The sequence below is a fragment of the Pseudoliparis swirei genome, chromosome 7 (assembly GCF_029220125.1).
Source record: "Pseudoliparis swirei isolate HS2019 ecotype Mariana Trench chromosome 7, NWPU_hadal_v1, whole genome shotgun sequence".
Taxonomy (NCBI): domain Eukaryota; kingdom Metazoa; phylum Chordata; class Actinopteri; order Perciformes; family Liparidae; genus Pseudoliparis; species Pseudoliparis swirei.
Window position 1 is genome coordinate 2,516,256 of NC_079394.1, and position 26,315 is coordinate 2,542,570.

The 26,315-nt window shown below is 42.9% G+C and overlaps 2 protein-coding genes across 11 annotated transcripts in view; one reads left to right on the forward strand and one right to left on the reverse strand.

Moving 5' to 3' along the window:
• The window catches only part of slf1 (SMC5-SMC6 complex localization factor 1), a 38,984-nt gene extending 32,450 nt beyond the window's left edge, over nt 1-6,534 (reverse strand). For 2 of the 3 annotated variants that reach the window (XM_056419692.1, XM_056419690.1), the window contains exons 1-8: nt 3,117-3,199; nt 2,645-2,756; nt 2,295-2,373; nt 1,914-2,139; nt 1,657-1,810; nt 1,400-1,528; nt 857-922; nt 209-355 (exon numbers count right to left, since the gene is read on the reverse strand). In XM_056419692.1, the coding sequence (XP_056275667.1) occupies nt 209-355; nt 857-922; nt 1,400-1,528; nt 1,657-1,810; nt 1,914-2,139; nt 2,295-2,373; nt 2,645-2,756; nt 3,117-3,184 (981 nt within the window). In that variant the 5' untranslated portion in view covers nt 3,185-3,199. Of the gene's footprint in view, nt 1-208; nt 356-856; nt 923-1,399; nt 1,529-1,656; nt 1,811-1,913; nt 2,140-2,294; nt 2,374-2,644; nt 2,757-3,116; nt 3,200-6,512 lie in introns of those variants that run through there. The other variant, XM_056419691.1, reaches the window with a different exon arrangement.
• kiaa0825 (KIAA0825 ortholog) overlaps nt 3,688-26,315 on the forward strand; it is a 134,157-nt gene continuing 111,529 nt past the window's right edge. For 6 of the 8 annotated variants that reach the window (XM_056419680.1, XM_056419682.1, XM_056419683.1 and 3 more), the window contains exons 1-6: nt 3,688-3,774; nt 7,210-7,341; nt 14,814-14,976; nt 15,677-15,859; nt 16,305-16,481; nt 17,253-17,577. In XM_056419680.1, coding sequence (XP_056275655.1) covers nt 3,746-3,774; nt 7,210-7,341; nt 14,814-14,976; nt 15,677-15,859; nt 16,305-16,481; nt 17,253-17,577 — 1,009 coding nt within the window. In that variant the 5' untranslated portion in view covers nt 3,688-3,745. Of the gene's footprint in view, nt 4,010-7,204; nt 7,342-14,813; nt 14,977-15,676; nt 15,860-16,304; nt 16,482-17,252; nt 17,578-26,315 lie in introns of all 8 variants that reach the window. The other 2 variants (XM_056419684.1, XM_056419685.1) reach the window with 2 other exon arrangements.

Sequence of the window (26,315 nt, forward strand, 5' to 3'; positions counted from 1 at the left end):
TGAAATAATGAACAGATAACAAATGATAATTGAGCATTTTGAATAAATAAAAATAAAAAAGTAAAATTACACTTCAGTCCTATGACGGTAATAAAAAAAGCTACCCAAATTCTACAAACGTAGTAAAACAGGTTATACTGTCACGCAGCCCCTGAGGCTCATGCAGCCGCAGCGGGCAATTTCTGCAGTTTGGTAATTCTGGTCTTACCTGCTGTGCATATTCTAAGAGGGAGACCAGGTATGGCGCTGGTGGCAGCAGGCCTGGGAACATAGCACTTCTGATTGAGTCCAAGGCTTCAGTGAAGAGACCACACTCTATCATACTACCAACATTGCTGAAGTCAGTTTCTATAGCCTGGAGGAATAAACGAACAATGATGAAACGTAACAGGAATATGGAAAGGAGGAGAAAACATTGAACTCAAAGAGACGGACAGCACAGAGAGGAGGGCAGAAGGGTAATGGAAATAGAAAGGTAATGGGCATCCAAATCCTGTGGGTCATTTCTACTGTCTGTTACTGGCAAATAGCATATGGATTTAGAAAGTACAGAATGGAAACACATAAGCACTTATAATAGCAATCTGATGGAGATCCACTTGGGTAATGTGCGGACAGGACAGTGGAGGGTATGCTTAATGGGCCTGCCAATCAAAACTCTCAGATCAGCTGACAGCGGTGGTTAAATTGGTGACCTGAGTGTGATGCGTCCTTGCTCTAGATGTCACTTTCCATTGAAACGTATGACATAAAGGAAATTGAATGACCTGATCTTCTTGGTGAAACACATATATATTTTAGAGATATGGCAGTGATCAAGGGCGGGGGAGGCGGGTGGGTATGTGCACTCGTCTACCTGGGACTGAGGCCGGTGCGGGTCATGGTAACCCAGGAATTCAAGCAGGCCCAGTCTCGGCCGGCCCTGTAGCAAAAGACCCAAATATCAACGTGGAATACATACAACACTGGGGACAAACGTTCATTCAAGTGAGCAGAATGTAGATAAATAGTTCTCCATGTTTTCAACACACACACACACACACCTCCTCGTTTAACTCACATGAGAAATAATTTGTCATTCAAAAAACAATTAAAGGCGCACCTAAGAACATTCACCACTTGACGTGTTCTATTGCTTTTTAGTCATCTGATTTTCTTTTTCTTTTTCTTTGTATGAATTAAGTTGAATTGAATAACATACATCTTATCATTCGACTGTACTGTGCATCTGACTGCACTATTTCTTTACTTTGTTGGACTATTTTTAACTGTTGGTTTCACGATATGTTTTTGTATGTTTTGTATTTTGTCCTTTCTGTGGACCCCAGGAAGATTAGCGGTCGCTAAGGCGTCAGCTAATGGGGATCCAATAAATAAACAAATAAACACACACACACACCTCTTGTTTGATGACATAGTCCCGCAGCTCTTTCTCCAGCTTAGAGAAGTCCACATCTACACAACTGTCCTTTGTTGTCTCTTCTGGAGGATCTTCCTTTATATTGAACTTCATATCCACACAATGGCTCTGCCAAAGAAAAGAAAAAACGGCCAACATAGATTATTTGTATTATTATTTTAGTAATAGGCCTGAGCAACCGTTCTGAATTCTTAAATAAAAATATAAAAAAATACAAATAAATGTGTCTGACTTACCCCAAAGAGGTGCTGGACAATGTGGCTGACAGGGTAGCACGGAGCATTGTGGGATTTTGAGTCCTCCGTTACGGGTTTAGCCATGACATGAGTGACAGAGGCATGAGTGGGAGGAGGGCAGCAGTATACTTTGGCCCGGCCTGCTTTCAGGAGCCTGGGAGATATTAAAGTAGGACTCATTGAGCACCACATTGTATTCATACATGGATAGATTGTTGTGATTGTTGTGCTTAAAGCACTTTTGTGTAGCACCTCACCGTTTGAACATGGCCCTGCGGGTGGGCTCTTGGACCATCAGAAGGACCCTCCAGCCTTGGAAGGCCCCGGTTAGCCTCCCACTAGCCACCTTCTCCCTCCACTGCCTGACGGGGTAGACGGAAGACGCGACACCTGTGGAAATGGCAATTTCGTAGGGTCCCTCCGTGAGCCAGGAACCATTCTTAAAACTGTCCAGCACATATTCTGGAGTCACAACCCACTTTCCTGGTAGGGGAATAAGAGAACAAGGGCAATGTGTCAAAAAGGGAGAGCTTCAATAAAGCATTGGAAGTATTTCGGTTAGACAAGCAGTCCTAATATAGTCACGGTGATCAGATATTAGTCATTTTTCCACATTCATAACAATCATAGTGACTGACCTGCAGCACAGGCTGCCAAAAACTTCTCACTGGACAACACCTGAGGGATAATGAGATGGGTGGAGGCATGCTGATAGACCTAGGAGATGATACACAACAATAAATGGCAGATGACTATGTAAAACACATGCAATGTGATAATCATGACAGAAATGCATAAATAATAATAATGATAATAACATAATTCAACTGTCTCTCAAGCCCATGTAAGAATAACACTGCAATTTCAGATTTTAGAGTACGACAGAGAAGGGGCAATTCATACATATGTAGACCTACAATTTATACTATCTATATTTACGTTTTGCCAAACTATCTTATAGCCCTGGTTAAAGTTCTACAAAACTTACTGAGCCGCCAATGTACTTCCCACCGAGCTGCTGGATTTTCTTGACCAAAACTCTTTTCTTATCCCGGATCTTGATCCCAGAAATCTGGAAGATGTGCGTGCAGCTCGCCATTCTGACAACAACAAATGAAGACGAGACTAAATGAGCGTATACGGTCTAGACTCTACAACATGCAAATTACAAATGAAGTAAACTCATCCATGGAGAACTTAATGCTGCAACTATTGTTGACTTGGATTGCCTGCAAGTTAACCCTATTGTCAACACAGGTAAGGGGCTTACCCTCGGTATGATGGGCATTTATTATTAAACAGCTCGAGACCAAGTTAGTTGCAAATAAACAAAACATCTAAATCGTTCCCCTATATGCACTGTTGTTGATAGTTGTGTAACTTCACAATGTCGTTGGTTCTGGTTTATTCACCGGTATAAATCGCTGTTTTCTAAACACAGTTGACTTGTGGTCGCCTACCTTTCCTCATTCCACTGATAATCACTCACAGTGTGTTTACGGGCGCGCCAAAACTCTGATAGCGACATCCAATATCGTGAGTAGTTTTGTATCAATGATTGGCTACTTCTTTCAAATATAAGATCAACTTCACTCCGACTTTGCTCAGTAATGCTTAAAAAGTGCAATATATATGTATATACTCAATCCTGAGGCAAACTCACCGCTCAACCGTCATGTGTAGACAGCGTTGGGGCATAGCTAACTATTTTGAAGAGGGGAGTTTCTTCATATAACAGTACAGTTTGTACTAATTATCAGCGTTAGAATGACTATATCTTAAAATAAAAGGACGTACAGCTATATAAGTATATATCTATATTATGTGATGAGTAAATAGTATCTACTGTGAGTGAAATGTACGTAGATATCCACTGCGATACAGTAGCTCACTCCCGTCATTTGGACTATTCCATTTGGCGGAAGTTTTTATGGAGCTGTTTCCGGGTTGTTGTCACGGACGCTCTCTGTCCCCGGAAGTAACGACAATAACTGGATAACATAGCGTTACGTATGCCACAGTACTGGTGGTGTAACGGGACATTTGATTGATCGATAACGATAACTTTATTCTGACAGAGAGGCTGCTTATGAAGCCGCACAGCAGTTTGCAAAAACGGTACGTGAACGTGAGAGATAAGCCTCCCATCACAGTGATTTAATTACATGAATGTTAACTTACGTTGTGGCATGTTTGCCGCTCAGTTTACCGTTTTGTTGCAGCGACATAATCCGTAAAGCTTCAATGTCAACAATAAATTATTGTAAATTAAGCGAGTAATTGTTCCCCCGAACGTTGCATGTAATGGATTGACATTTAAACGAGAGTATATATATAAAGGAGCTTGGTAAAGGTAAGCTACACATGTTGAATCAATGCAGATGGTTATGTTACACATGTGCCATGTGAATCTGTCAAATGTAATACAAGATACAGAGAACCTGCTAAAACCAGCAAGTACAGTGACACGTTTTTTAATGCAAAGAGATCTGAATGTGTCACATGGCCAAATATACCAAAACAAGCAATTCAAAGTCTTATCTCTCTGATATGTTGCTTACATCTGGCAACAGAAGTTTATATTTAGCACAATAATATATTGGATTAAATCATGAGCGTAGACTATTATCATAATGAGCAATGTCATTACGTTTGTGATCATTTGTCAAAATCTATTTTAAGAATTACCTATTGATGAAACATTTAAGGTACAAGTGAAACAAAAACACCAAACTGTTTCTGGGCCCAGCTTTTCACATATTATTATCTGCCACTTTTCTAGTATTGTCAACTTAATACATTTCACTTTTATTTTATTGTTTGAACCAAACAAAACAAAAACAACAACAAATAAATAAAAAATAAGGTCCAAAAGGTTGTATGTGTCGCATTAAGTTAGGTCACATGATCAAATGCAATGGAGTATTAAGTACAAGACAAGAAGTGTTGACGATTGGGTTTGCTAAACTGGGTATTTATAACCATAATCTGATATTTGACTAGAAGATTGATCACTTGTGAAATGTAATTGTTATACGAATACCTGTTAGTTTTGCAGTTTGTAATGTATTGTTAGATTAACTTTCTACTTGGCAGATTCTTTGTCACCCGTGCAGTTATACAACCAATAAAACCTTAGGTTTATGTGAATTATTTTTATAATAAATCTATGTTCAGGACAGGAGTATTTAAGTTTTCTGAAATCATGATAGGTGGGATGCTCTAAACTACACAATATGAGCTGCTCCTGCGTGACAATATTGTCTTGTATTTCAATATTAATGTTAATGGAATGGAATCATTGCTCAGGGTACTTTAATACTGTTGAATGATGATGATTATTCCACAAAACATCAATGACAAGTCATATCAGGATTAAGTCATGTATTATTCATTCCCTTAGTGTGGGCTAATCACAGGGGCATTTGTTATGATGATGCAAAGCTGTTGCACAGCAATTTCTTACCACACGACATATTTTAAGAAAATATTATAGACACATATTTCCCCATAGTAAAGAGAGAAAAAGTATCCAATATATTTTAACCAGATTTGTGCCTCCTAGATTGAGCAGAACTATCACTATATTAAATATGATGAGATAAAGCCCATCACTAAGCAGACTTCTTTGTAAAAAAAAAAAGAATAATTCATTGGCAATACAGTGTAGCAGGACCACACGGTCCACACGCTATGCTCCCCCCTGGGCATGCATGAGAAGTGAGTCGTTCTCAGCAGTATTGTGATCTTATGCACCTGTTTAATTTATTATGTTTCCTTTACAGCAGACCGTTAGGTGCCCCCCTTTAAAATAATGTTGACTTTAACTTCACGTGCTCTAAGTGGCTTTAAAGCGGCGGCCTGGGGGACGTGCTGCTAAATATTTCAGGACAAACTCATTACTGTAAATGGGCATGTGTGTTAGCCTAGCTGGGTAGACAGGTAGCAGCAAGAGAGATAAGACAGTGGTGTGTGTGTGTGTGTGTGTGTGTGTGAGCGGCTGTTCCTTCCTATGTTCTAATAGCTGTGGAGTGGATGTCTCAGGAAGGCAGCGTCTCAGCGCCTGGCCCAGTTGTCCCTGTTGCAACACTGTGAAACACACAGGGGCTCCTCCAACATCTGCTTTGTAAAGCGCTAATGACAAGACAATGGAGACTGGATGATTTAAAGTACAGTGCTAATGAGGCCCTGTGTGCTGCTTGGAGAATCCTGACACACACACTCACTTAAATGTACACACTCATGCTCAAGGTAACAGATGATGTGTTAGTCGACCAGGAGGTAGACACCCAGCAGACTCACAGTGTCCACATTCAGGCCTCCTGTCCATCTGTCTGTCTGTCATCATACATTTGAAGAGGAGTGTGGTGTTGCAGACAGCACACACACACACACACACACGGACGTATACCCTGTCTGGCTCAGCCCAAATAATTACAATGTTGAGTTCCTAATCCATGGATTTAAAATGTTATTCCCTTTTAGCAAAGGCTGCGTGTGGACCCCCGCTCAGACAGTGGCGCAGAAGGAGCGTGATGATGAGGGGAAACAGGAAGAGAGAAGAAGAGAGGGAGAAATAATGAAGGACAAGCTTAACTGGTGAGGCTGTCAGCGGAAGAAAATAATATGTGTCCAGCTGGACAGGCCTCCCTTTGTGCGGGCTAAATGAATGTTGAGCTTCCCGTCCGCCCTGTCAGGGAGAGTGGCGTGGACGGTGTGCCGCGGAGAAGAAGCGGAGCGCAGTGTGGGGAGCCGTTTGGAGTTTGACAGGGATTATTAAAATCAGAGCAGATGACGAGGAAGGGGCGAGAGGCGGAGTGTGAGAAAGGCAAATTGACACAGACACTCTCCATTACCTTCCACTTGACTCGCGTTGATGACAATGTTGATATGAGACCCGGCAACACGGCGCCGGCGTGGGATTGGCTGTTAGCCCGGGCGTTAAGCACCACGGGGTAGCGGGCGGCTCAGTTGCGGCGGAGACGTAAGGAGATGAGTTGTTTATTTAAAGCCTCAACTGAAGAGCATCTCACCTCATTGTTTATTTATTAAGTCTATTTTTTTCTCTCCATGTGTTAACTCACTGTAGTGTCAGTAGGTGAAATGGTTCGAGACCGAGGCAATGCACTTTGATGAAGGGTCCTCCTGCTGCACATGAATGTTTGAGGAAACAGGGGAGCTGGAAGGAACTATTTTGTGTTGATGAAAAGCTCCCTTTTTTTGTTTCAGGTGTTTCAGGTGCAATTGATTTGTGTTTCCTAATAAGAGTCCCTTTTGAGGAAATTTCAAATTATTCTCGTCCACATGACTGTGTGTGTTGTGTGTGTGTGTGTACAGAATTAGCTTACATGTTCAGTTTCTTGACAGACAGCTGAGATAATATAATCCAGATCTCTGTTATTGGGTGTCAGCCTAAATTGATTTAATCCTGACACCGGTGCTGTCTTTCTCATTATTTTGCTTTATGAATGTCATATTGAGTGTTTGTTAAGTTTCACAGTTGGGTCGTCTCTCTCTCTCTCTCTCTTTCGTCCTTTTCTCCCTCCAGAGCAGTATGGAGTGGCCAGGGGATTTTCCTGAAGACCATGCCTTTGTGGAGCTGCCGGTTCCAGGGGTTTCCAGTGAGCTGGACTTTGAGCATCTCCTAAAAGACACGGAGGAGAAACTCAACCTCAATGCCAACAGGTCAGTTGTAGCAAAAGCATTGAACCCTAAATTAGAATAGTTATGTCCTTCAGAGATTTATTTATTTTATTTTATTTTCATTTTTACATCACTTTAAGAATTGAAAGAACACAAAAAAACATGCACAAGACAGTAAAGTTATCAAAGCATGTTTTTTTTCTTCGAATGGGTCCTTCCATTTCTTTCTGTGAATCTCAGGTAAATGACAGGAAGTGAAGCATTTTATGACGTACAATTTATAATGAGAACACACAATGACATAAACGTTAAACAGTTACTCCGCCAATACATAATTAAAGCTTCATGTTTACTTTGATGGATTATATTATTCTCAGGAAATGTTCACGTCTGTGGAAGTGGTTGTTCATACTAGAGATATTAAGGGCTCAGATTTCCTTTTACTGACTGTGTGCAGATACTTGAAGAAATCCAAATAAATTTAAAGAGAGGAGAAAGCTCCACGACAAAAGGCTGCATCCGTATCCTGTTTTACTTTTCCCGTTCTCTCTCTGCCACTCTCTCCTCTTCATGATCATTCCACAAAGTTCAATCGTGTCAATCTTCTGAATGAAGAAGTCCAATTTACCGATCACACATGTGCCTTTATCATGTTGTTTTTTTACATATACATACATATTTCTCATTCCAGGAGTGAATGTTGAATGAATTTACTTAATTCAACATTTAAACCTTTCATTGAAAATAAAGAGATTTGTTTTCTATTGAAATAAATCCCTATTTCCAGCTATTTCTAAGTCAAAGGATGAAGGGAAACCTGGTCAACACAACCTTTTAGATATATAGCAGAAAACTCAATTTTATTTCCTATACACATATGTTTAACAAATACATACATGTTCTGAAAGTCGTAATTTGTACAATAATTGTTTGATAATTTAAATGTTCTTTTGAATTCTAGTTGCTAACTAATACCTGTAGTTGGTTTCAGTCACATTTTAGTCTTTAAAAAAAAAGTAGCTTCAGTAAAGACTTAGTCTGTGGAATACACTTTCTTCTGTTTGCACAATATAACAAAAGGAATGTTTAATATACAGTATACAACTATAACATTTGGTGTTAACACATGGTAGCACATTCAGAGCAATCTGGCCGGTTATAGGTAACTGGACTTCAGACTAACCACTCAATCGCAGTGTCGCCCTTAACGAACTGCACTCTCATGATAACCTGGTATGTAATGGTTGAGCTGATTTGAGGAACGTGCATTACGATTTAAAAAGAGGCCATTGAACTTTATGAATCAAATTAAAATCTTCTTACAATCAGGTAAAGTATGTCAAAACACAAACTGAAGATTCGTTTTTGTTACTTTAATTGCATTGATTACAATGGAACAAACTTCTCATGTGTCAAGTTAAGTGTCTCTGTCACTGAAAACTGAAATATACAGGAGAGGTCTGTCAGTCATAGCAGATGGAAAAAATTGGAGAGCACAAATAGACTGATATACAGACATGGGGAGGGTGGGAGATCTATATTTCAGGTCTTTTATCGTTTATGGAGTTGGGATGCTGAGGGCAGATGATGAAGGACAGGCTAAATGTAGCAAGTGAACAAAGCCTCACTCGGGTACCATTAGTGTCTGGGTCTCATCCTTTCCTCTCTCTCTCCCTCTCCCTCTCTCTTTATTTCCCTCCTCTTTCTAAATGGGAACACAATAATTGAAGATTCCACATCTTGAAACGAAAACCCTTGGGTAGGTAATTCAAGGCTTATTACAGAAGGCCGGGCCATTTTTCTGCTTTCTAAGCATTAAAGGGTTATTTTGTGTTCCTGCAGATGGGAGTGGGATAACCATTATGAGAACAAAGCATCCAGATAATGGAGAATGGGGCTAAAAATAAGGCAATTCTCTTCTCACTATGGGGGACAACTGGTCAGTGTCTGCCAGGCTGCAGCTAACTTCTTACCAGACTCCTCCAGGACAGCCCTTGTACTGCCAGGACACATCCAGTCAAACACAATCTTGCAAGGCCTCTTTTTGCCTCAACCAGAGTGGGCTGCAGCCATATATAGTCCACACATCCACAGCCCGCTCACCTGCCGCCTAATGGACTTATCAGTGTGTGGAACAAATTACAGAAGTGCTGGATAGGAAAGATGGAGCAGACAGAGTTTCCCACACCCGGGAAGGACTTCAACCCGTTTGTGGGTTGGAGTGACTGGCCTGCTCCCAGTTCTCAGATGTCAGAGATTGGCCTCCTAATTGAAGGAGATGAAGATAGGCTGACAATGGAGCCGGCTCCCCTAAATTGAAATGCTGTAATCCATTAGTTTTCATCAGATGCGACAGTGGCGCGGTTCAGGGTCGGGTGGGGAGTGGGGACCGGGAGCCGTGGGCGACCAGGAATAGACCTTTAATGAAGTGTCTGTACAGGCGACTGCAGACAGGCCTTTAGTTTCACACTGGCAAGGCAAATGTCTCTCACTAGTCGCCTGCCAATCTTGATAAAGGTACGATATGAATACTTTATAATTTGATTGTGTGTGCGTGTGTTGTGTGTGTGTGTGTGTTCGCTTCCGAGAATCAGGATTTTGCGTACGTGCGCAAACGGGTGGAGTTGAAAGGTTGCAACAGTAAAATATCGGGCAAGGTTCCTTCTCAATGAACACAAATACCGATCTGTAGTCCTCGCAGTGTGTCGCTGATTCTGTGTTTAGCTGTGCGTGACACGTGTGTTAAGTTAGCATATCAGCTGTATCGGTTCTCCGGTGTCATCGGCTGGGAGGTTGAGGGCTGAGGGCACTAAGTGGGCGACAGACTGGGCCAGGACAGGATCTGTTTACAGCCTATTCATTCAAGCCCATCCACTGCTTTTCCCTACACAGAATGGGGCTCTTTGATGGAGGAGATATTTAGTTCTCAGGCGGCTGGTTTGGCACTGACTGCAGCTGGGGCTTATTTGAAAGGGATCTCCCGTTGCCTCCAACCCCCCACCTCCTGGAGGCGAGTGGAGCACGGCAGACGGCCCCACAGCAGCCCACCCACACTAAATTAATTCTGACAAGGAACTTAAGATAACGTCAAAGCGCTGACTAATCGCAGGATTGGGTTTCTGTAAGTCAGGGAGCTGTGAAATGTGCCATCATATCTAATAAAAGACCTCCGGTTGTTCCCTTTTTCGCTCAGCGGCGGTGAAGGTTGAGAGGGAGCGTGCGTGTGGTGTCGACTGTCGAGCTAGACCAGTCTGAAAAACAATTAGATTTCACTCCAGCACTGTGTGTGTGTGTGTGTGTCAGTTAGGGTGACATGATTGACATGTTTGTCAAGAGGCCTAAAGAATCCTTTCCTCCCAGTTACTTCTGCTTCTTTTCTCATTCTCCGTGTCTTTTGTTGGGTTCTGCTCCGGCGTTTTTGCCATTCCAGTTTCGTCCATTGTCGTCTTAAATCAGATAGTTGAATGGTTTTATTTTCTGTGACTCCTCTGTTTTCTACTCCCCATTTTGCCTTCCCCTTCTCTAATTCTCTTTCTGTCCATTTCCTCGGTGTCTGAGCTGCTTGGCCGTGGATGTCATCAGGTTCGGAGCTAATCCTGCCAAGTTGATTAGGCTGCAGGTAGCTTTTACACCAGCGGGCAAAAGGTCGCAACATTGCCGAGAGCCGGGTGGACTTCTTGACACAGACCATCCACATTGACTTTATAACTTACAGCACAAGGCCCTAAGGAGGGGTAATTGAAAGGCGAGAGTAAGGAAAAGGGAATTAGAAAAGTAAGAGTATTGGGGAAAGAAAAAAGGGGAAATAGAGAGAGAAAAACTGTGGAGGGAAGGCCTGAGAATGGTTCTGCAGGTGTTGTTGCTGCCGCCATTAGAGTACATTGTTTTGTTGAGTGAAGGCAAGAGTGAGATGATGAGGAAACGAGTGAAGGAAGCCCAGAAGCAATTCCTTCTTCCCTCCTTTCTGTCTTAGTCTATGGCTTTCAAGTCAACAATCTCTCAGGTCCACAATTGTGTGTCAGAAACGGATCTAAATGCCTCGTGGAGTTCCAATCCCTACAAAAGGTGGATGCCCTCGGAAACTTATTTTGAAATTAAAAACCTCAATTATGTTATTCAGCTGAATAAAAAGAGAAAATCCACCCAGTTCATACAGTGTAGTCTACTTACATGTTCTGCTTTTAAAGTTTGGGAAGGCGACATTGGAGAAATCATCAAGAGAGAACTTGATTCCCCAAATTATCCAATTTCGGAGATGAAATGCGTTGCCGACTCTCTTCCAATGAAAGTAGCTGTCGTCACTGTAGATCCAAAAGGGGCTAAATCTAACGAGAACGTAGCCCAGTCCGCAACGCTACAGCCTGTGAGTTAGGCCTCCTTTCAAAGCCACGCCCCCAAAAGCATCATAATGAATGAACATGGCTATTGTTGGTCCTCGTAACTGTTAAGCTCGCAGCTTTTGGAAGACTACGATGACGTGTCGTGCAGAGTGTGTGTCATGCAGGAAGGCAGGTAGACGTGTCATTCGATTGGATGGGCTTCTTACAGTCTTACGACAGCCACGTGGACAGAGCATTTGATTTATCGATTGCATTTCAACAAATTTGGCAAACGATGCTGTTCAGAATACATCACCCACCCTATCGTTAATGAACTTCAGAGAGTAGGTGAACACTGAGCGGTACAGATGGATGCCCATTTGAAACCTGCTGTCTCTGTAAAGTCCTGGGGTGGAGCCCAGAAAGACCATCCTTGTTTATGACGTACTATAAACACACACAGGGCCCGATCGCACCAGACGCGACTCTCAGAAACGCAACGCTAGCAAAACCATTGTTTTCCTACGGTACGCCTTTCATGCGAGCCTTTTAAATGCGGCGCGGCGCATTTTTCTATCGTTTTTTAGGCACGCATAAAAGTTCAAACATTCTCAACTTTTAAGCGCGAGGCGCGGGAGACGCGCAGCTCATCGACGTCACGCATCAAGCAAGAGGCGGGCTTTATTACGACTGAAAGCGCTCGTCATCGAGACACAATTCACGAATTGATGGTGGTATTCGCCGTACTCGTAACTTTTTCTTTTTTTCTTTTTCAAATATCGTGAACCCAAAAAGCTGTTTTGCATTTCTTTCTTAAACGTACATGTTCTTCTCTTTGTATTTGACCTGACCGGATACAAACAAAATGGAAAGTGTTGTTTTGTGGTAAACTGTATCCAGAAGTGCATTTCCAAAGAAACTCACTGTTATATTCTCCTGATTGAAAGCAAAGTCTAAGAGTTTTTGCACTTTCACAAGTTTAGGCAATATCTTTCCCAGACAATGTTCATAAGAAAAAGCAGGAAGATGAAAAGTAACACACTCAAAAAACACACACACACACACGCCAACAGGGTGAAACACACATGATAACGGCCTGTTTTAATGAGAGGTTTGAAAGCTCACTCCAAAACACACCCACCTTGTAGGCAAGGTGTCTGTTTGGTGGCAAGAGCGTAAAGTGAGACGCATCATCTGGCCTGCCTAAAGAAGAAGAGAACGTGAAAGAGAAAACGATAGCATTAGGCAATGTTCAACCTAGAGGATAGCGGTTTGTAACAGTCTATAACATTTTATTCCTCTTGCGTTTTTCCCCTCTGAAACTAAAGTGTGTCACATTGAACGGTTATTTAATGTGTTGCCATTGTAAGACATCTGGGTGCGTTCATAGCCCAGAAGCAGGCAGGAGGCAGTTTATAGACCTGCGGTAGGGGATGAGCTCTCTTAAATGGCACTTTGGCTCAGAATCATGTATGCTTAGACACACACACACACACACACACACACACACAAACACACAGAGACACACACACTCACACACACACACACTGTGTGGAGGGCAATGCATGTAGTTCTGCACCTAATTAATATTATAATTATCTATTTATTATGTATTTGAGCATTTTATTAGTAGTGGAACATATAACATGTCAGAACAAGTGTATTGTGCAAGTTCACTGATACCAGTGATTTATTAAACCAAACATTTACCATTATTCGATAATCAGACTTTCTTTTTTAATCAGTTTGTGTTGATCCGTCACGATTGTCTCATTTATAACGTCACTCTTAGATTTAGTGCAAGCTCACATTCAGGAAAACAAACACACAGTCACACACAAACAAAATAGCAGTTTTCACAACAACAACATTTTTAACTCTGCAAGTATGGAGCACACACACACGCACACACACACACATACACACAACATACTCATACTCAGTCTTACATGCCCCATATATATGCATTGATTTGTATGGAAATTACTAAACTTGTCGAGCCCAAACATGTCATTTCTAATCCGTCATATTAAAGGGGAAACAGAATAGCTGATGCAGCCTGGTAAAATCAAAAGAGATTGTGTGTGTGTGTGTTTGAGGGCGTGTGTGTGCGTGTGTGGCAAGGCGAGGAGTAAGACGTGAGACGGCAAGAAGCGTCTGTCTCAATGCCGCCGATGCCTTCACACCAGATGCTGAGCACACACTCACACACTGACACACCGACGTCTGTGTTCATTACGGCTGACGCCGCGGTATCCGTCCTCTCACGGACACCGAATGAGAAAGAGGGAGAGCCGCCCGTGATGGCGTGGTGATGGTGTGTTTGTATGACCGAAATGTGGCGGTGTGTGTGTGGGTGTGTGTGTATTGTTCCAGCGTGTCTGTGGTGCAGAAGCTGTTCTGCTTGAATGACTGGGGTGCACTTCATTTCTTGAAATTCTACTTTGAAAATGAAGTGCTGGTCTCGACAGTCAAACGCTTTGTTCAATCACAACTGGGCGAGGGAAGAGTTTCGATCAACAGGAACTTGTTTGCTGGGATGCGTGTCGTATCTTCTCGTCCGCGGAGGTGATTTGAAGAAATTGATGATGAAGAAGAATCTCCGAGTGACACTGAATATTCCGTTTTATTCTTAAAGGTACATGTCAAAAACAGGCGCCCGGGACGTCTGGAGACTCTCAGGAGGCCGAATTCGAGAGAAGTCTGCCGACAATGCATTCTAATACAAGCTTTATACACAACAAACAAGGAGGCGTTCATTATTCCCGGCCTTTGTGGTCCAATCACACGCAGGCATAATGACCTCGTTCTGGGACTGATCTACTAGCCCCCCCTGCGCCCAGGTTCTAATCTACACATAGGGATGTGGAATTGGACTTTCAGAGGTTCCAACCCAAATCGAGGCACGTCACATAGATTCTTGAACCTTGAACTCTGACTTGCATGTTTTAGTTAATCTGACATTATATAGTAGACAGTAGATGAAATCACACTCCACATGACATGCAGAAGAACATCAGATGGACCCGCTCTGATCCAAACCAGTATAAGCGATTGAAGCCGAGACTACATTTGGATTTAAATGTCACCTTCCTGTGTCAGAATTAGTTCCTCACTTTTGTTCTCCGAGTACAATAATGTATCCCGATCCGTCCTGAGCTCTAAGACTTACAGTGTATCTCTCTTTTCCCGCAGCATTGAACGGCAGCTAAAAGAGCTCCAGGCCAAAATGGGCGACTCTCGGGAGCGTCCGCTGAGCCCGTCGGAGTGGCTGCAGTGGTTCAACATCAAAGCCAACAACAGTTTCCGACCAGTTACCACGGGACACCAAGAGCTCATGGACTTCTTCAGAGCTCTGGTAATAGAGAGGTGGTGTTGATCATCACATTTATTTTACATATTTCACAGATAATAAGTAAAATGGTTGAGTGGATCATACGGATTTGATCAATCTGAGCTGATATTGCTGAGAATCCCCATTAATTCCATTTTTTTCAATTCAATTCAATTCAGTTTATTTGTATAGCCCATTTTCACAAATTACAAATTCGCCTCAGAGTGCTTTACAATCTGTACACATAGACATCCCTGACCTTTGACCTCACATGGGATCAGGAACAACTCCCAAACAACCCTTCAGGGGGAAAAAGGGAAGAACCCTTGAGGAGAGAACAGAGGAGGATCCCTCTCCAGGATGGACAGGTGTAATAGATGTCATGTGACCAGAAGGAATCATTACACACAAATTAAAACACTGTAACAACACAATGAATATGACAGACTGTATGAATAGTTGGTAGTCGGCATATTCCATTAATTGCATATTCTGTTATAGAAATCTCGCGATCCGTTGAGCTACCCCTCTGTTATTACCGGTAATACAACCTTTGAAAGAAACAAAACAACCTTGATATTTTCACAACGTTTGTATGAGGACGTTAATGTAAGTGTCTCTGTGTACTAGAAAAGCGCTATACAAGTCTAAATTATTATTAGAATTTTCTGACTTAATCAATGTTTTGCTATTCACACTTGCGTCCTCCTTCTGCTCCACTCAGAAACAGTACCTGAGCTCTGAAGAGGCGGGAAAAGAGGAGGTGACACTTCAACTGCTGCTACATTTGTCGGCCCAGTGTGGAATCTGCTTTCCCTGTTGCCCTTCGTCTTCGTCTTCCCCCTCAGCTCTGACCGCCTCCTCCATCCACTTGGTTCATCAAGTCAGAGACGAAGCTTCGTTAGAGGTAATATACTGTACACTATATTCTGTTATATATTATTTCATTAAAGAATTAAGTTTTGGCTTTTTATTGTCAGTCTTGAAACATTCCCCCCACATTAATACACATTTAAAGCGTTATTGGTCATTTTTTATTGTTTCTGCTCTTCAAACTGGCCACAGAGAGATCCCTCTCTATATTCCAATGTAAAATACAAAATACACAGCATCCAGAAGTTGAGTGGAAGATTATAGCAGTCTAAGTTAGTAAAGTTAGCTTGTGAGTATTGTTTTAAGACTGAATTTAAAGTGAATCTGTCCTGTAATCTAATGTGTAATTCAGCATTCGAGGGACTCCTCATAAAGACGTACTTACCTGCTTCGGCTGTACTTGTTGTAAACCCACTCAATGTGTTGTTGTTTATCAGTTTGTTTTTTCACTTCCCCTTCATTTGATTGTTTTCCTTAAGATCCAGGAGGCCTGGGATGATGTGCGTCTCCAGCTACGTCGCCACCTGCTGGACCGGCTGTCTTCCCGATGCCCGGATCATCCTGGAACCAGACATCCTTCTGTCCCTGAGCAGGTCCGCTGTCTGCAACAGCTGTTCTTTCTCTACCCTCAGTCGGAGGCCCTGACATATTACCAGGTAGGATACAATTGTGAAAATGCAGTAACAAAAACTCCTGTGAAAAATTCCATAATTTTCCATGTGACTACAATTTGTGTTTAATCAATCAATCAATCAAACTTTTATTACAGACTCAAGGTCCAGATAGTGCAACAGATTAAAATATAATAAAATACATACAAAACCACAAGTAAAACACAAACATAGAACTACACATGCTTTATACATAGACAGCTGTACCAGTGTCTCCACAGCTGGGACTGGTATCTGTAGTGCTGAATTTTATATTTGATAAAAAGTTTTTTAAAACATGATGATCTCATTTTCATCAACCCGGCAGATAAACTTGTGCATTCAATTTCTTAAAACCGCGTTAAATGTTTAAACATAACATAGGGATTGTTTTAGTCTCTTCCAAATCCACATTGTGATCTTGCTGTACCAATAAAATAAAGTAGATAACAATGATTTTACAGTGATTTTTTTTTTTTTTATGTTTATTTGATTTTTCTTTTTTTTTCCTTCAAGGAAGAACAAGTTACAAATACAGTAAACATAAGAAACATGCTACCAGACAATAATACAATTAAAATTAAAATAATGATAAAAATAAAATAAATTATATAAAATGACACTCAATACTGGATGGCACACTCATTGGTACATTTGGGGTATTTAGACAGTGGGTTGTTCAGAGATTGTACAGGGGTCATGACTGTAAGGTCACTTTAGAGCCCTAAGAAATTGAGGGCCCTTTACTGATATGCTATTTTTATTGTCATAATCCAGTGTCTGAGAAGCCAATCCGTGCCGGTTCTTCTGCTGTCTGCACTGAGCTCAAGCCCAGGCGGTGAGTCCGGCTTCGACGGACTGGCTCGAGGCTTCCGCCACGCGGTCCCGGCTCTGACCCGAGCCCTTACGGAGGAGCTCCGTGTTCTTTCAAGACTAGCAGAACCACAGACCGTCTTGGGTTTCCTTAATATGGCCTACCTCGACACTGTGGCCCGGGAACTGGCCTCCCTGATGGAGAGAGAATGTGAGGCGGCCCTGAGGGACAACACCACGCTCAGCGGCAAGATCAAGAAATATTCCGCCCGATCACGGGCAACCGTCGGTAAGTGGCTCTCTGTGGATATTTATTCATTTCATCTGATAGCTATTTTATTCGTTCTGCTTATTCTTTCTTCTCTCCTAAAGTCCTTGGTAAGTGGTCGGATGTACCTTAAAGCAGATTGTTCTTCCCTCCCTGCGCTTCTTTCCGCTCCTCATACTTCTTATCGTTACCCAATAAAGGCGAACGATTTTCTTTCGCCCTCCTCTCCTTGTTTTACTTTCCTGTTACTTTCCAGCTGTATTGTATGGTGCTCTGAGCCACAGCCAAGGCCTCTTTAAGTGATTGTCAGTAACTGCTGTTACCCTTGTAATTGCTTTCTTTTTACTGCCCTCTCTCTCCCGTCTGCCTCACTCTCCTCTTAACCAACAAAAAGGGAAGAGGAGTATTTCGAGGGCCAAGGCTTCTTTTGAACTACTTCTCGACACTATTTACCGCACAGTTTGTCTATGACTGCGATGAGCCGTGATCCCAAGAGAGGTCCGAGCTGTATCCAAGGTCTGTCGACGGTGTGTTTATACCACAGTTAATTCCCTCCTTCACCTTGAGCCTCTGGCAATATGCTTCATCTAGGAGGGTGGTTTGAATAACATTAAAAACATAGCGTTGCTGTCCTCTACAATCCCCCCAAAAACTAATCTCAATCAAGTTAATTAAAACATAACAAGGGCAAAGTAGCAGCAGCACCTTTATTCAATGTTATGACCCTCCAGTGAAGAAGGGGAACTCGTTCATCTTAACCTTCCTCTGACTTATGAGCAGTGAGACAGCCAGAGAAAGATGTGGCTCAGTCGTGAGAGCAAGGTTCAACCGTGTCACACATGAGGACGGGTATTTGAGAGGAAGAAATATGGTGAAGTAGTTTTGATATATGTCACGACGGCAGAATGCCGTGGAACAGACAGTGATGTTATACACTGAGACAGGAGAAGAGTAAAGACCTTCACTCGCTCGCCGTGCCACTTCTGATACTTAATTCCCCGCATATTCCCTTTGTTTGTTTTATATTGGCCTATTTACAGCTTGCTGAGGGTAAAGATTCTCCAAAAAAAAAAGGAGAGTGTTTGAGCCATTGTTTACTTTTTCAAAAATGGTGCACATGTCAACTTCCCCGCGGAGCGAGGAGGAGAGTGCTTTTACATCTGCCATTCTTCGATAAACACACCGGCAGCCTGGCGTCTTTTTCTCCCTCTCTCCCTTCCTCCATCTCTCTCTCTTTCCATCTCCCTCTCTGGTTTTTTAAAACTTTCCCTCTCCTTAAATGTGAGATGAGAGGAGGCAGCCAGGATAATTGGCCATGCGTCAGTCGGGCTGTTTGATCACGTAACGCGGCGGAGGCTTCACACCTACGTGCCGCTCAACAAACCGTCAAATGTAGCACCGGAGGCAGAACAAGGCTCCGAAGGGAGCGGGGGACCCGTGCTGTGTAATGATGGCAAAATGGAGCAGTTTTGCCTGTGCTGGTTTTACGTGTGTGTGTGTGTGTGTGTGTGTGTTTGACTATCAGCTGCAACACGGCTCTCAAGGCTACAACTGGGATTACATTTGTTGTGTTGTTCACGTTTTAAAGCCGTCCCCACCCCAAAAAGATCCAGAACCCACAAACCCACCACCCTCACGCCCGTGGCGTCCGCAGAGCCAAAGCTCAAACATTAATGCATAATCCGCCGTCACACTTTACCGACTCTACTGTACGCGACGCCCATAATTGTCAAGACAATTATGACCGCGGTAGAAGAAGAAAAAAGAAGTCATTCTATTTTCATGAGCATCCTCTGACTCCTTAGATCTCCCCCTCCTTCCCCGCCGTGCTATTGTTTATTTCCGCAGTCGAGGCGGGCGGGAGGTATATGTTGATAAGAGCCATGCCTGGGAGACTGGAGGCTCCCGGGGGAGCGGCGCTGTCTGGAGCATCAGCCACTGTCAAACCACTGAACCATTTAAGCACGTTCACGGCGAGAGCTGCCTCCTCTTTGAACCCCGCCGACTCAAAGGTAGGCTCTGACGTTGTACCCCGGCAGATGTGAAGGGCCTCAGCCTTCCATTTTATTCCTCTTTTTTCTTTTCTCCGCTCTTTTCCTTTTTGGTCCATCTCTCCAGCATCCAATCCCCATCCTTTTTTTCTTCTCTTGTCTTTTCCCATTTTCCTGTAGTTTTCCCTGTGTAATGGGCTGAGCAGTGAGGCTGGACAGGTTGGCTGGTCAGGGACGATACACACTTTAAACCTTGCTAACACACCTCACTGAGTCTGCAGGGGAGTGAGGGAGCCAACTCTACATGTGCATGTCACTGTGTGTGTGTGTGTGTGTGTGCACATCAGTTACAATTTGTTCATACTTTTAAGCAATTTAAAGTCTCTACCTTCATGATTATCCAGAGTAAAAGTTTCAGGTGGATAATATTTATCCATGGAGACAATAACACACTTTTCACGTGGTCGGAATTATACAAATATTCATACCCTGAATAAGTGAAACCTTTAGATAAAGTTGGGATTATTCCTTATAGTTTTTACACATTTTTAGTTTTCCTGTGTTTATACCTTTTTATTTTCGCCCTGATGTGTGTGTGTGTGTGTGTGTGTGTCTATGAAGTTAGATATGCATGTGCTCACATGTTTACAATCACCTTTTAGCATACGTCATGTGAACATGACTGTCTATCCATCTGTTTTTGAGTCGATTGCTAGTGTGTCTGTGTGTGTGTGTGTGTGTGTACTAATTGCAGCTTTACTGAGAGAAATCTGTAATCGAGTCATTTATTACCTCCCTTTTAAAGATATATCATTAAATTACCATATGCGTTCAGTAATGCCCACACGTATGAATAGGACATGCATGTTTTTGTAGGATCGAAAGCTTTCATTCCAGCTTGTCTGCGTACACACATGTAAAGTATTCCCTAACAGTCGACCACAGGGGTGAAGTCGAGCTTGTTGATAGCGCCGATTTGAATTCCACTTTCACTAATTTCCCCATAAGACGACGTCGACAGCTCCCGATAGATAAAAAAAAAAGTATTGAGTTTGAACATATATAGAAAGCACATTCGCTGCCACCGCACCCCACCCTCCTCGCCCCTTTCTGGCTCTTTGAACTCTTTCTTAGAGAATGCAGAGCAGCCTATTCAGCGGGGAGAGAGGTTGTGCGGCGATGCGAGATAGCTCGGCTCCGACTGGCATCGGAGGAGCTGGCGGGGATTGAAGCTGCTCGGGAATGGCGTTTGTTCATATTTATTAAGAGCAGCTCCTCACTAGATCATATCTCTGCCTGAGTTTATACACACTGTCAGCCAGGGACGTGCATCCGCATGCCGCCATGTGATTATGGGCTATAGGTGGGTTTGTGTGTGTGTGTGTGTATGTGAGGCTTCTGGTTTACGGATGATTCATTTTTACTAAACACTGCTGCTTTTGTTGTTGTTGTAAATTGTGTTTATTCTCAAAAGCAGAGTATACAGTTATACATTGAACTCGTCATTTCTCATTTCCCCCCCCCCCATCCCAACACAGAACAAATAGAACAAATCGCACTACTTGAATTGTTCAAGTATTACACATAAGTGAAAATAGTGTAGACATTGTAAATGATTGCTAATTATAAGTTCCTACAACAGCTTCAAGACAACTTAAATAGCTTCCCCTCCCCCCTTTTTGTAAATAATTTTTTTGAAAAAAGAAAAGAAACATCAAAGATAACAGAAATGATTCATGAGTCTAATGAGAGAGTCTTCAATTTATTAAAGTATTGGATAATCGGACCCCAAGTAGATTGAAATTTCTCCGGCTGTCGCCGCAACGAGAACTTGATTTTCTCCAATTTTAAGAAGAACACTAGATCCTTGAGCCACAAGGAGGAACTGGGAGGGCGAGGTGACTTCCAGTCCAGTAGGATTCTCCTTCGTGCCAATAGGGTTGAGAAAGCAATTATATTTTTGTGTTTCTTCATCAGAGTCTGCTCTCCACTCCCCTAACCACTGCTGCTTTAAGGAAGTTACCACACAGCACAAGTGGTTGTTTACTAATCCTAATGAGAAGAGCGGGGTCTTTACTCTGTATGTGTGTGAGTGTGTGTCAGTGTTCATAATGCTCTGAATCAGAGCTCCAATGAAATCACACAGAAACATGTTTCATGGCCCTTGAGAATGTGTGTTACGCATGCCATTTATTTCTTTTTCCCCATTTCCTCCGAGCGGTCACAATGGCTTTTGTGTGTCGCTCTTGAAAAGCTCAAGGATATGAACATTTTCCTGGCATCTTCTAGTGAGAACGCACAGACAGGAATGGCTGGCTCGTTGAGAGCAGCCAGCGCTTTGGGATGAAGAGTCGGTGTGATTCGCCGAGGGCTTGGAAACAATAATGCAAACAAGGGTATACTAAACAAGTGGGTTTTAATGAAACGCTCCCATCAAGACGCTCCTCCTTGTTCTTCATCCCGGTTCAAGTACGCTGAGGTACGTTTAAGACGCAGAAATATGAACCCCTATCTCCAGATGCACAGAAGTAGACAGAGAAACACACATACACTTCCGTTCAAAAGTTTGGGGTCACCCAGACAATTTCGTGTCTTCCATGAAAAATCACACTTTTATTTATCAAATGAATATAAAATATAGTCAAGACATTGACAAGGTTAGAAATAATGATTAATATTTGAAGTATTAATTTTGTTCTACAAACTTCAAGCTCAAAGGAAGGCCAGTTGTATAGCTTATATCACCAGCATAACTGTTTTCAGCTGTGCTAACATAATTGCACAAGGGTTTTCGAATCAGACATTAGTCTTCTAAGGTGATTAGCAAACACAATGTACCATTAGAACACTGGAGTGATCGTTGATGGAAATGGGCCTCTATACACCTATGGAGATATTTCATTAGAAACCAGACGTTTCCACCTAGAATAGTCATTTACCACATTAACAATGTATAGTGTGTATTTTGATTAATGTTATCTTTATTGAAAAAACAGTGCTTTTCTTTGAAAAATAAAGACATTTCTAAGTGACGCCCAACTTTTGAACGGTAGTGTATAGTATATATGTAAGAAAGTAAGCCTTTCTTCTCTGTCAACACACACACACACTACTTTCACCACTAGACCTCCTTTGTAAGGCGACTTAATTGAGATATCAAATATTGCAACTTTCCCCTTCTGTGAAGGGCAGGTGGCCCCTGCTGTGGCCTGGTTGGACAGCACCCAGGGAAAGGGCCACAAGAGACCAGGGCGTGTGTGGTTGTGTGTGTTTATGTATGTGCGTGCATGTGTCAGTGTGTATTGGGGACTCGCAGCATGAGGCATCCCATAATAATGCTGTCTGAGCGAGCAGTGGGCCGCGACTGACGAAGAGGACCCCGGCTGTCACAGGGCCTGGCGGGCGGTCCACAGTGGCTGGTAGCCGTACCACACACACACACACACACATACACACATACACAGATGTACCCCAAGGCACCCACGAGACCCTGCTTGACACGCAACGAACACACAAGAGGGCAACAAAAACAAGAGAGAAGAAAATTATTTTTGAAACTTTTTTCATCCGTAGAAATCTGTTTTATGGATCCTATGAAATTTGTCGAGCGGGTTTAAATTCCATCGTTGAAGTCGCGCTAAACTTGCTTTGCCTTCTGAGATTCGCCGTTTTTTTATAATGAAACCAAACGCTGACATCACCTGTAGGGGGTGTCGAACAACACACACCTCAGCGTGAACACAGGTAGCTGGTCCTGACGTGACGAGAGACTGCAGGCCGGTCTGGTCGTGTGGTAAGAGAGAGGCAGAGCGGGCCACTGGTGGTCTGATTTAGAGAGACAGAATGAGGGACAGGGGATGAGAGACACAGAGAAAGAGAGAGATACTGTGCTGGAGAGAAATTAAATCAGTGGCTGAATTATTGCATGATTGCCCATTCCCCAAAGACGTGGGCATCATTTGGCAGAAAGTGTCTAATAATTGGTTTTCGGCCATGTCAGACACATGCAATCCCGCCTGCTAATGGCTCTGTTTGGAGGAACTGGGCCTCCTGGGTCAGAGAAGGACAGAAAATAGCCAGACGGCAAAAAGAGTCCTTCGCCCTTCTCCTTTTTTCCCCTCTCTCTCAGATAAACGAGGGAACAAGAGAGAAAGAGAGACACAAGAAGGAGAGTGTGTGTGTGTGTGTGAGAGCGAAGAGGAAATGAAGTGGCAATAAGTGCAGCCAAAGGGGAAATGCTCTTCACCGCCAGTTTAATACATCAGACTGGGGATTTGGCAGCCCGCCACACAGCAATTGTTTACCTTTTTGCTCACTGGCTGCATCTGTTCTGTTTTGTAAACGGCACTAAACTATTCGCCCGTAAACACCGGAATCAATAACAACTGCTCAGGGAATTCCCTTGTCCCGCCCCTCCCTCTCTTTCCCTCCCTCTCTTCCCTATGTTTTCATCCCTCACCACCACCCCTTTTCCTTCCCCTAGATCTCCTCCTTTCTCCCCTCTCTCTCTGTTCGCTGCCAGTCAACAGCAGTGTGTGTGTGTGTGTGTGTGTGTTTGATTGTGTATATGAGAGAGGGAGATGGGGAGAGAGAGAGTGCTGTGTAGCTGACGGTGTATCCCACAGGAGGGACGAGACTGATGGCTCGCCAAAAATACCTGCTCTGTTTGTTTTCTCCTTTTATGTCACATTGTTGTCGTTGTTAAAAGCTGCACACTGAGACTCGCCACTGTCGACCGGCAGAGTTTGGTATTTTCAGACATTTTTTACTATATTTTTTGCTCCTTATGAAACATAAAGCCCCCCCCCCCCCCCCGCCCTTCCACGGACAATTTTTTTTCTGTTTCACACATTTAGTTGAATGGCATGTGCTGATTGACTCTGAGGGCTTCTGATGAGATGCCCACTGCTGTTATGGTTACCACAGTAACAATTGATTTTCTTGTTGTTCATAAGAACACCCTCACACTGTAATGTCTTATGGGGGCGCTTATATATAAACATATAATGTTCCCCTGCTTTCAGCAGCAGCTTTTAGCACCTGTCCTCCCTTATTGATTCTCAGTACATTGACCTTTGGTTGAACTATTCCTCCTGCTAGTGCCCTTCCTCATTCTACTCTATGAGACATGCCGTGCACTCCGCTATATGACACACCTGGGTGCTTTTAAGCACACCCTCTCCATCAACCGGCTATGAGAGCCTCCATTTGGCCTCACTGTTGTGACAAAGGTATAATGAGCTTTAGATGGCTGTGTACGAGACGGCTATGGCTATAAGGCTATTTGGCTAGGGGGACGACTATAAATACCTATATCGCCTAGGCGGCGGAGCTCGATGAGAGGCGGAGGTAGAACATTGCTAAACATCAAGGTCATGTGCGACTACTTGGAGTGTGAGTTAGTGAGCAAGTGAAACAGTCATAGGGTCACAGGTTGAAGGAATGAATGGGTACAGGGGAGAGTGAGAGAGACGATGCTCTGGTGATCCTCCAGATGAAGGTGGTTAATGGGCGCTATGCTCAGATGAATGCCCGACAGAAGGTGCGGTTGGTTTGGGGGTTGTAGTGATCGCTTTTTAGAGAATCCACTAGCTCCCTCTAATGCAGGGGTGTCAAACGTATTTTCACCGTGGGCCACATCAGCATCACGGTTAACCTCGAAGGGTTGTTACCGAGACGTATAAACTACTCCCCAACAGTGTGAAACTAGAACGGGCACTCGGTAGAGCGCATACCTTCGCATATCACAAGATTGGGCATTGAATTTTGAACATGTTGGCATTAGTTGCATGCCAATTGGATAAAAATTGACCGCGCTATGGTAAAAATAAGATTTTGACCTTTCCATGACCTTGACCTTGACCTTTGACCCGATTGATCCCAAAATCTAATCAAATGGTCCCCGGATAATAACCAATCATCCCACCAAATTTCATGCGATTCGGTTTAATACTTTTTGAGTTATGCGAGTAACACGCATACAAATAAATAAATAAATACACGGCGATCAAAACATAACCGTCCGCATTTTCAATGCGAAGGTAATAACTCTCTTTGCATTTGATTATTGTTTATTTCAGTGTAGAAATATTGTACATAACAAATGTTCTCTAATATTATAACATAAATCCATTTCATTTGAAACCTTCAAAAGGATATTTTTCTTACATTTCTTGAAGAAAAGGTGATGAATATGTCGTTTCGAGTTGTCAGGGGCCACATGAAATGATGCTGTATAATCAGGTGGAGATAGTTTACTCTTGATTAGTTGTTGACACCTCTCTCCCCCCCCCCCCCCTCCCCCACACGTTGAGTCACGAAAGGCTATGTTGATTTGTTGATTTGTTTGTTTATTAAGGATCCCCATTAGTCTACACCGTAGTGGAGACTATTCTTCCTGGGGTCCAGGCAAAAAAACATTACAATACAATACATAAAATGCAGTACAGCATGATCAATTATCACAAAAATACTTAGACTTAAAAAACAAAATTTACATTAAAAGTTAAATAATAATACCCAAATACCTTAAATACCTAAAATAATAACCTAATCTACTATAATTTCCTTTCTGATTATTGCTGCCTTAAGTTTCCTTTTGAAATCACATTTATTTCTTGTTCGTCACATATTTGCCGGTGACTTCAGAAATAGACGCGATTGTCGGCGCGTGTGTGAACGTGCGAGTCGGAGGATGAGGCCGGCGTGCGCGTGTCAGCTGGGTCACGCGTGTACACATGCAGAGCGAGGGAGCGTCTCTCGCTCCGG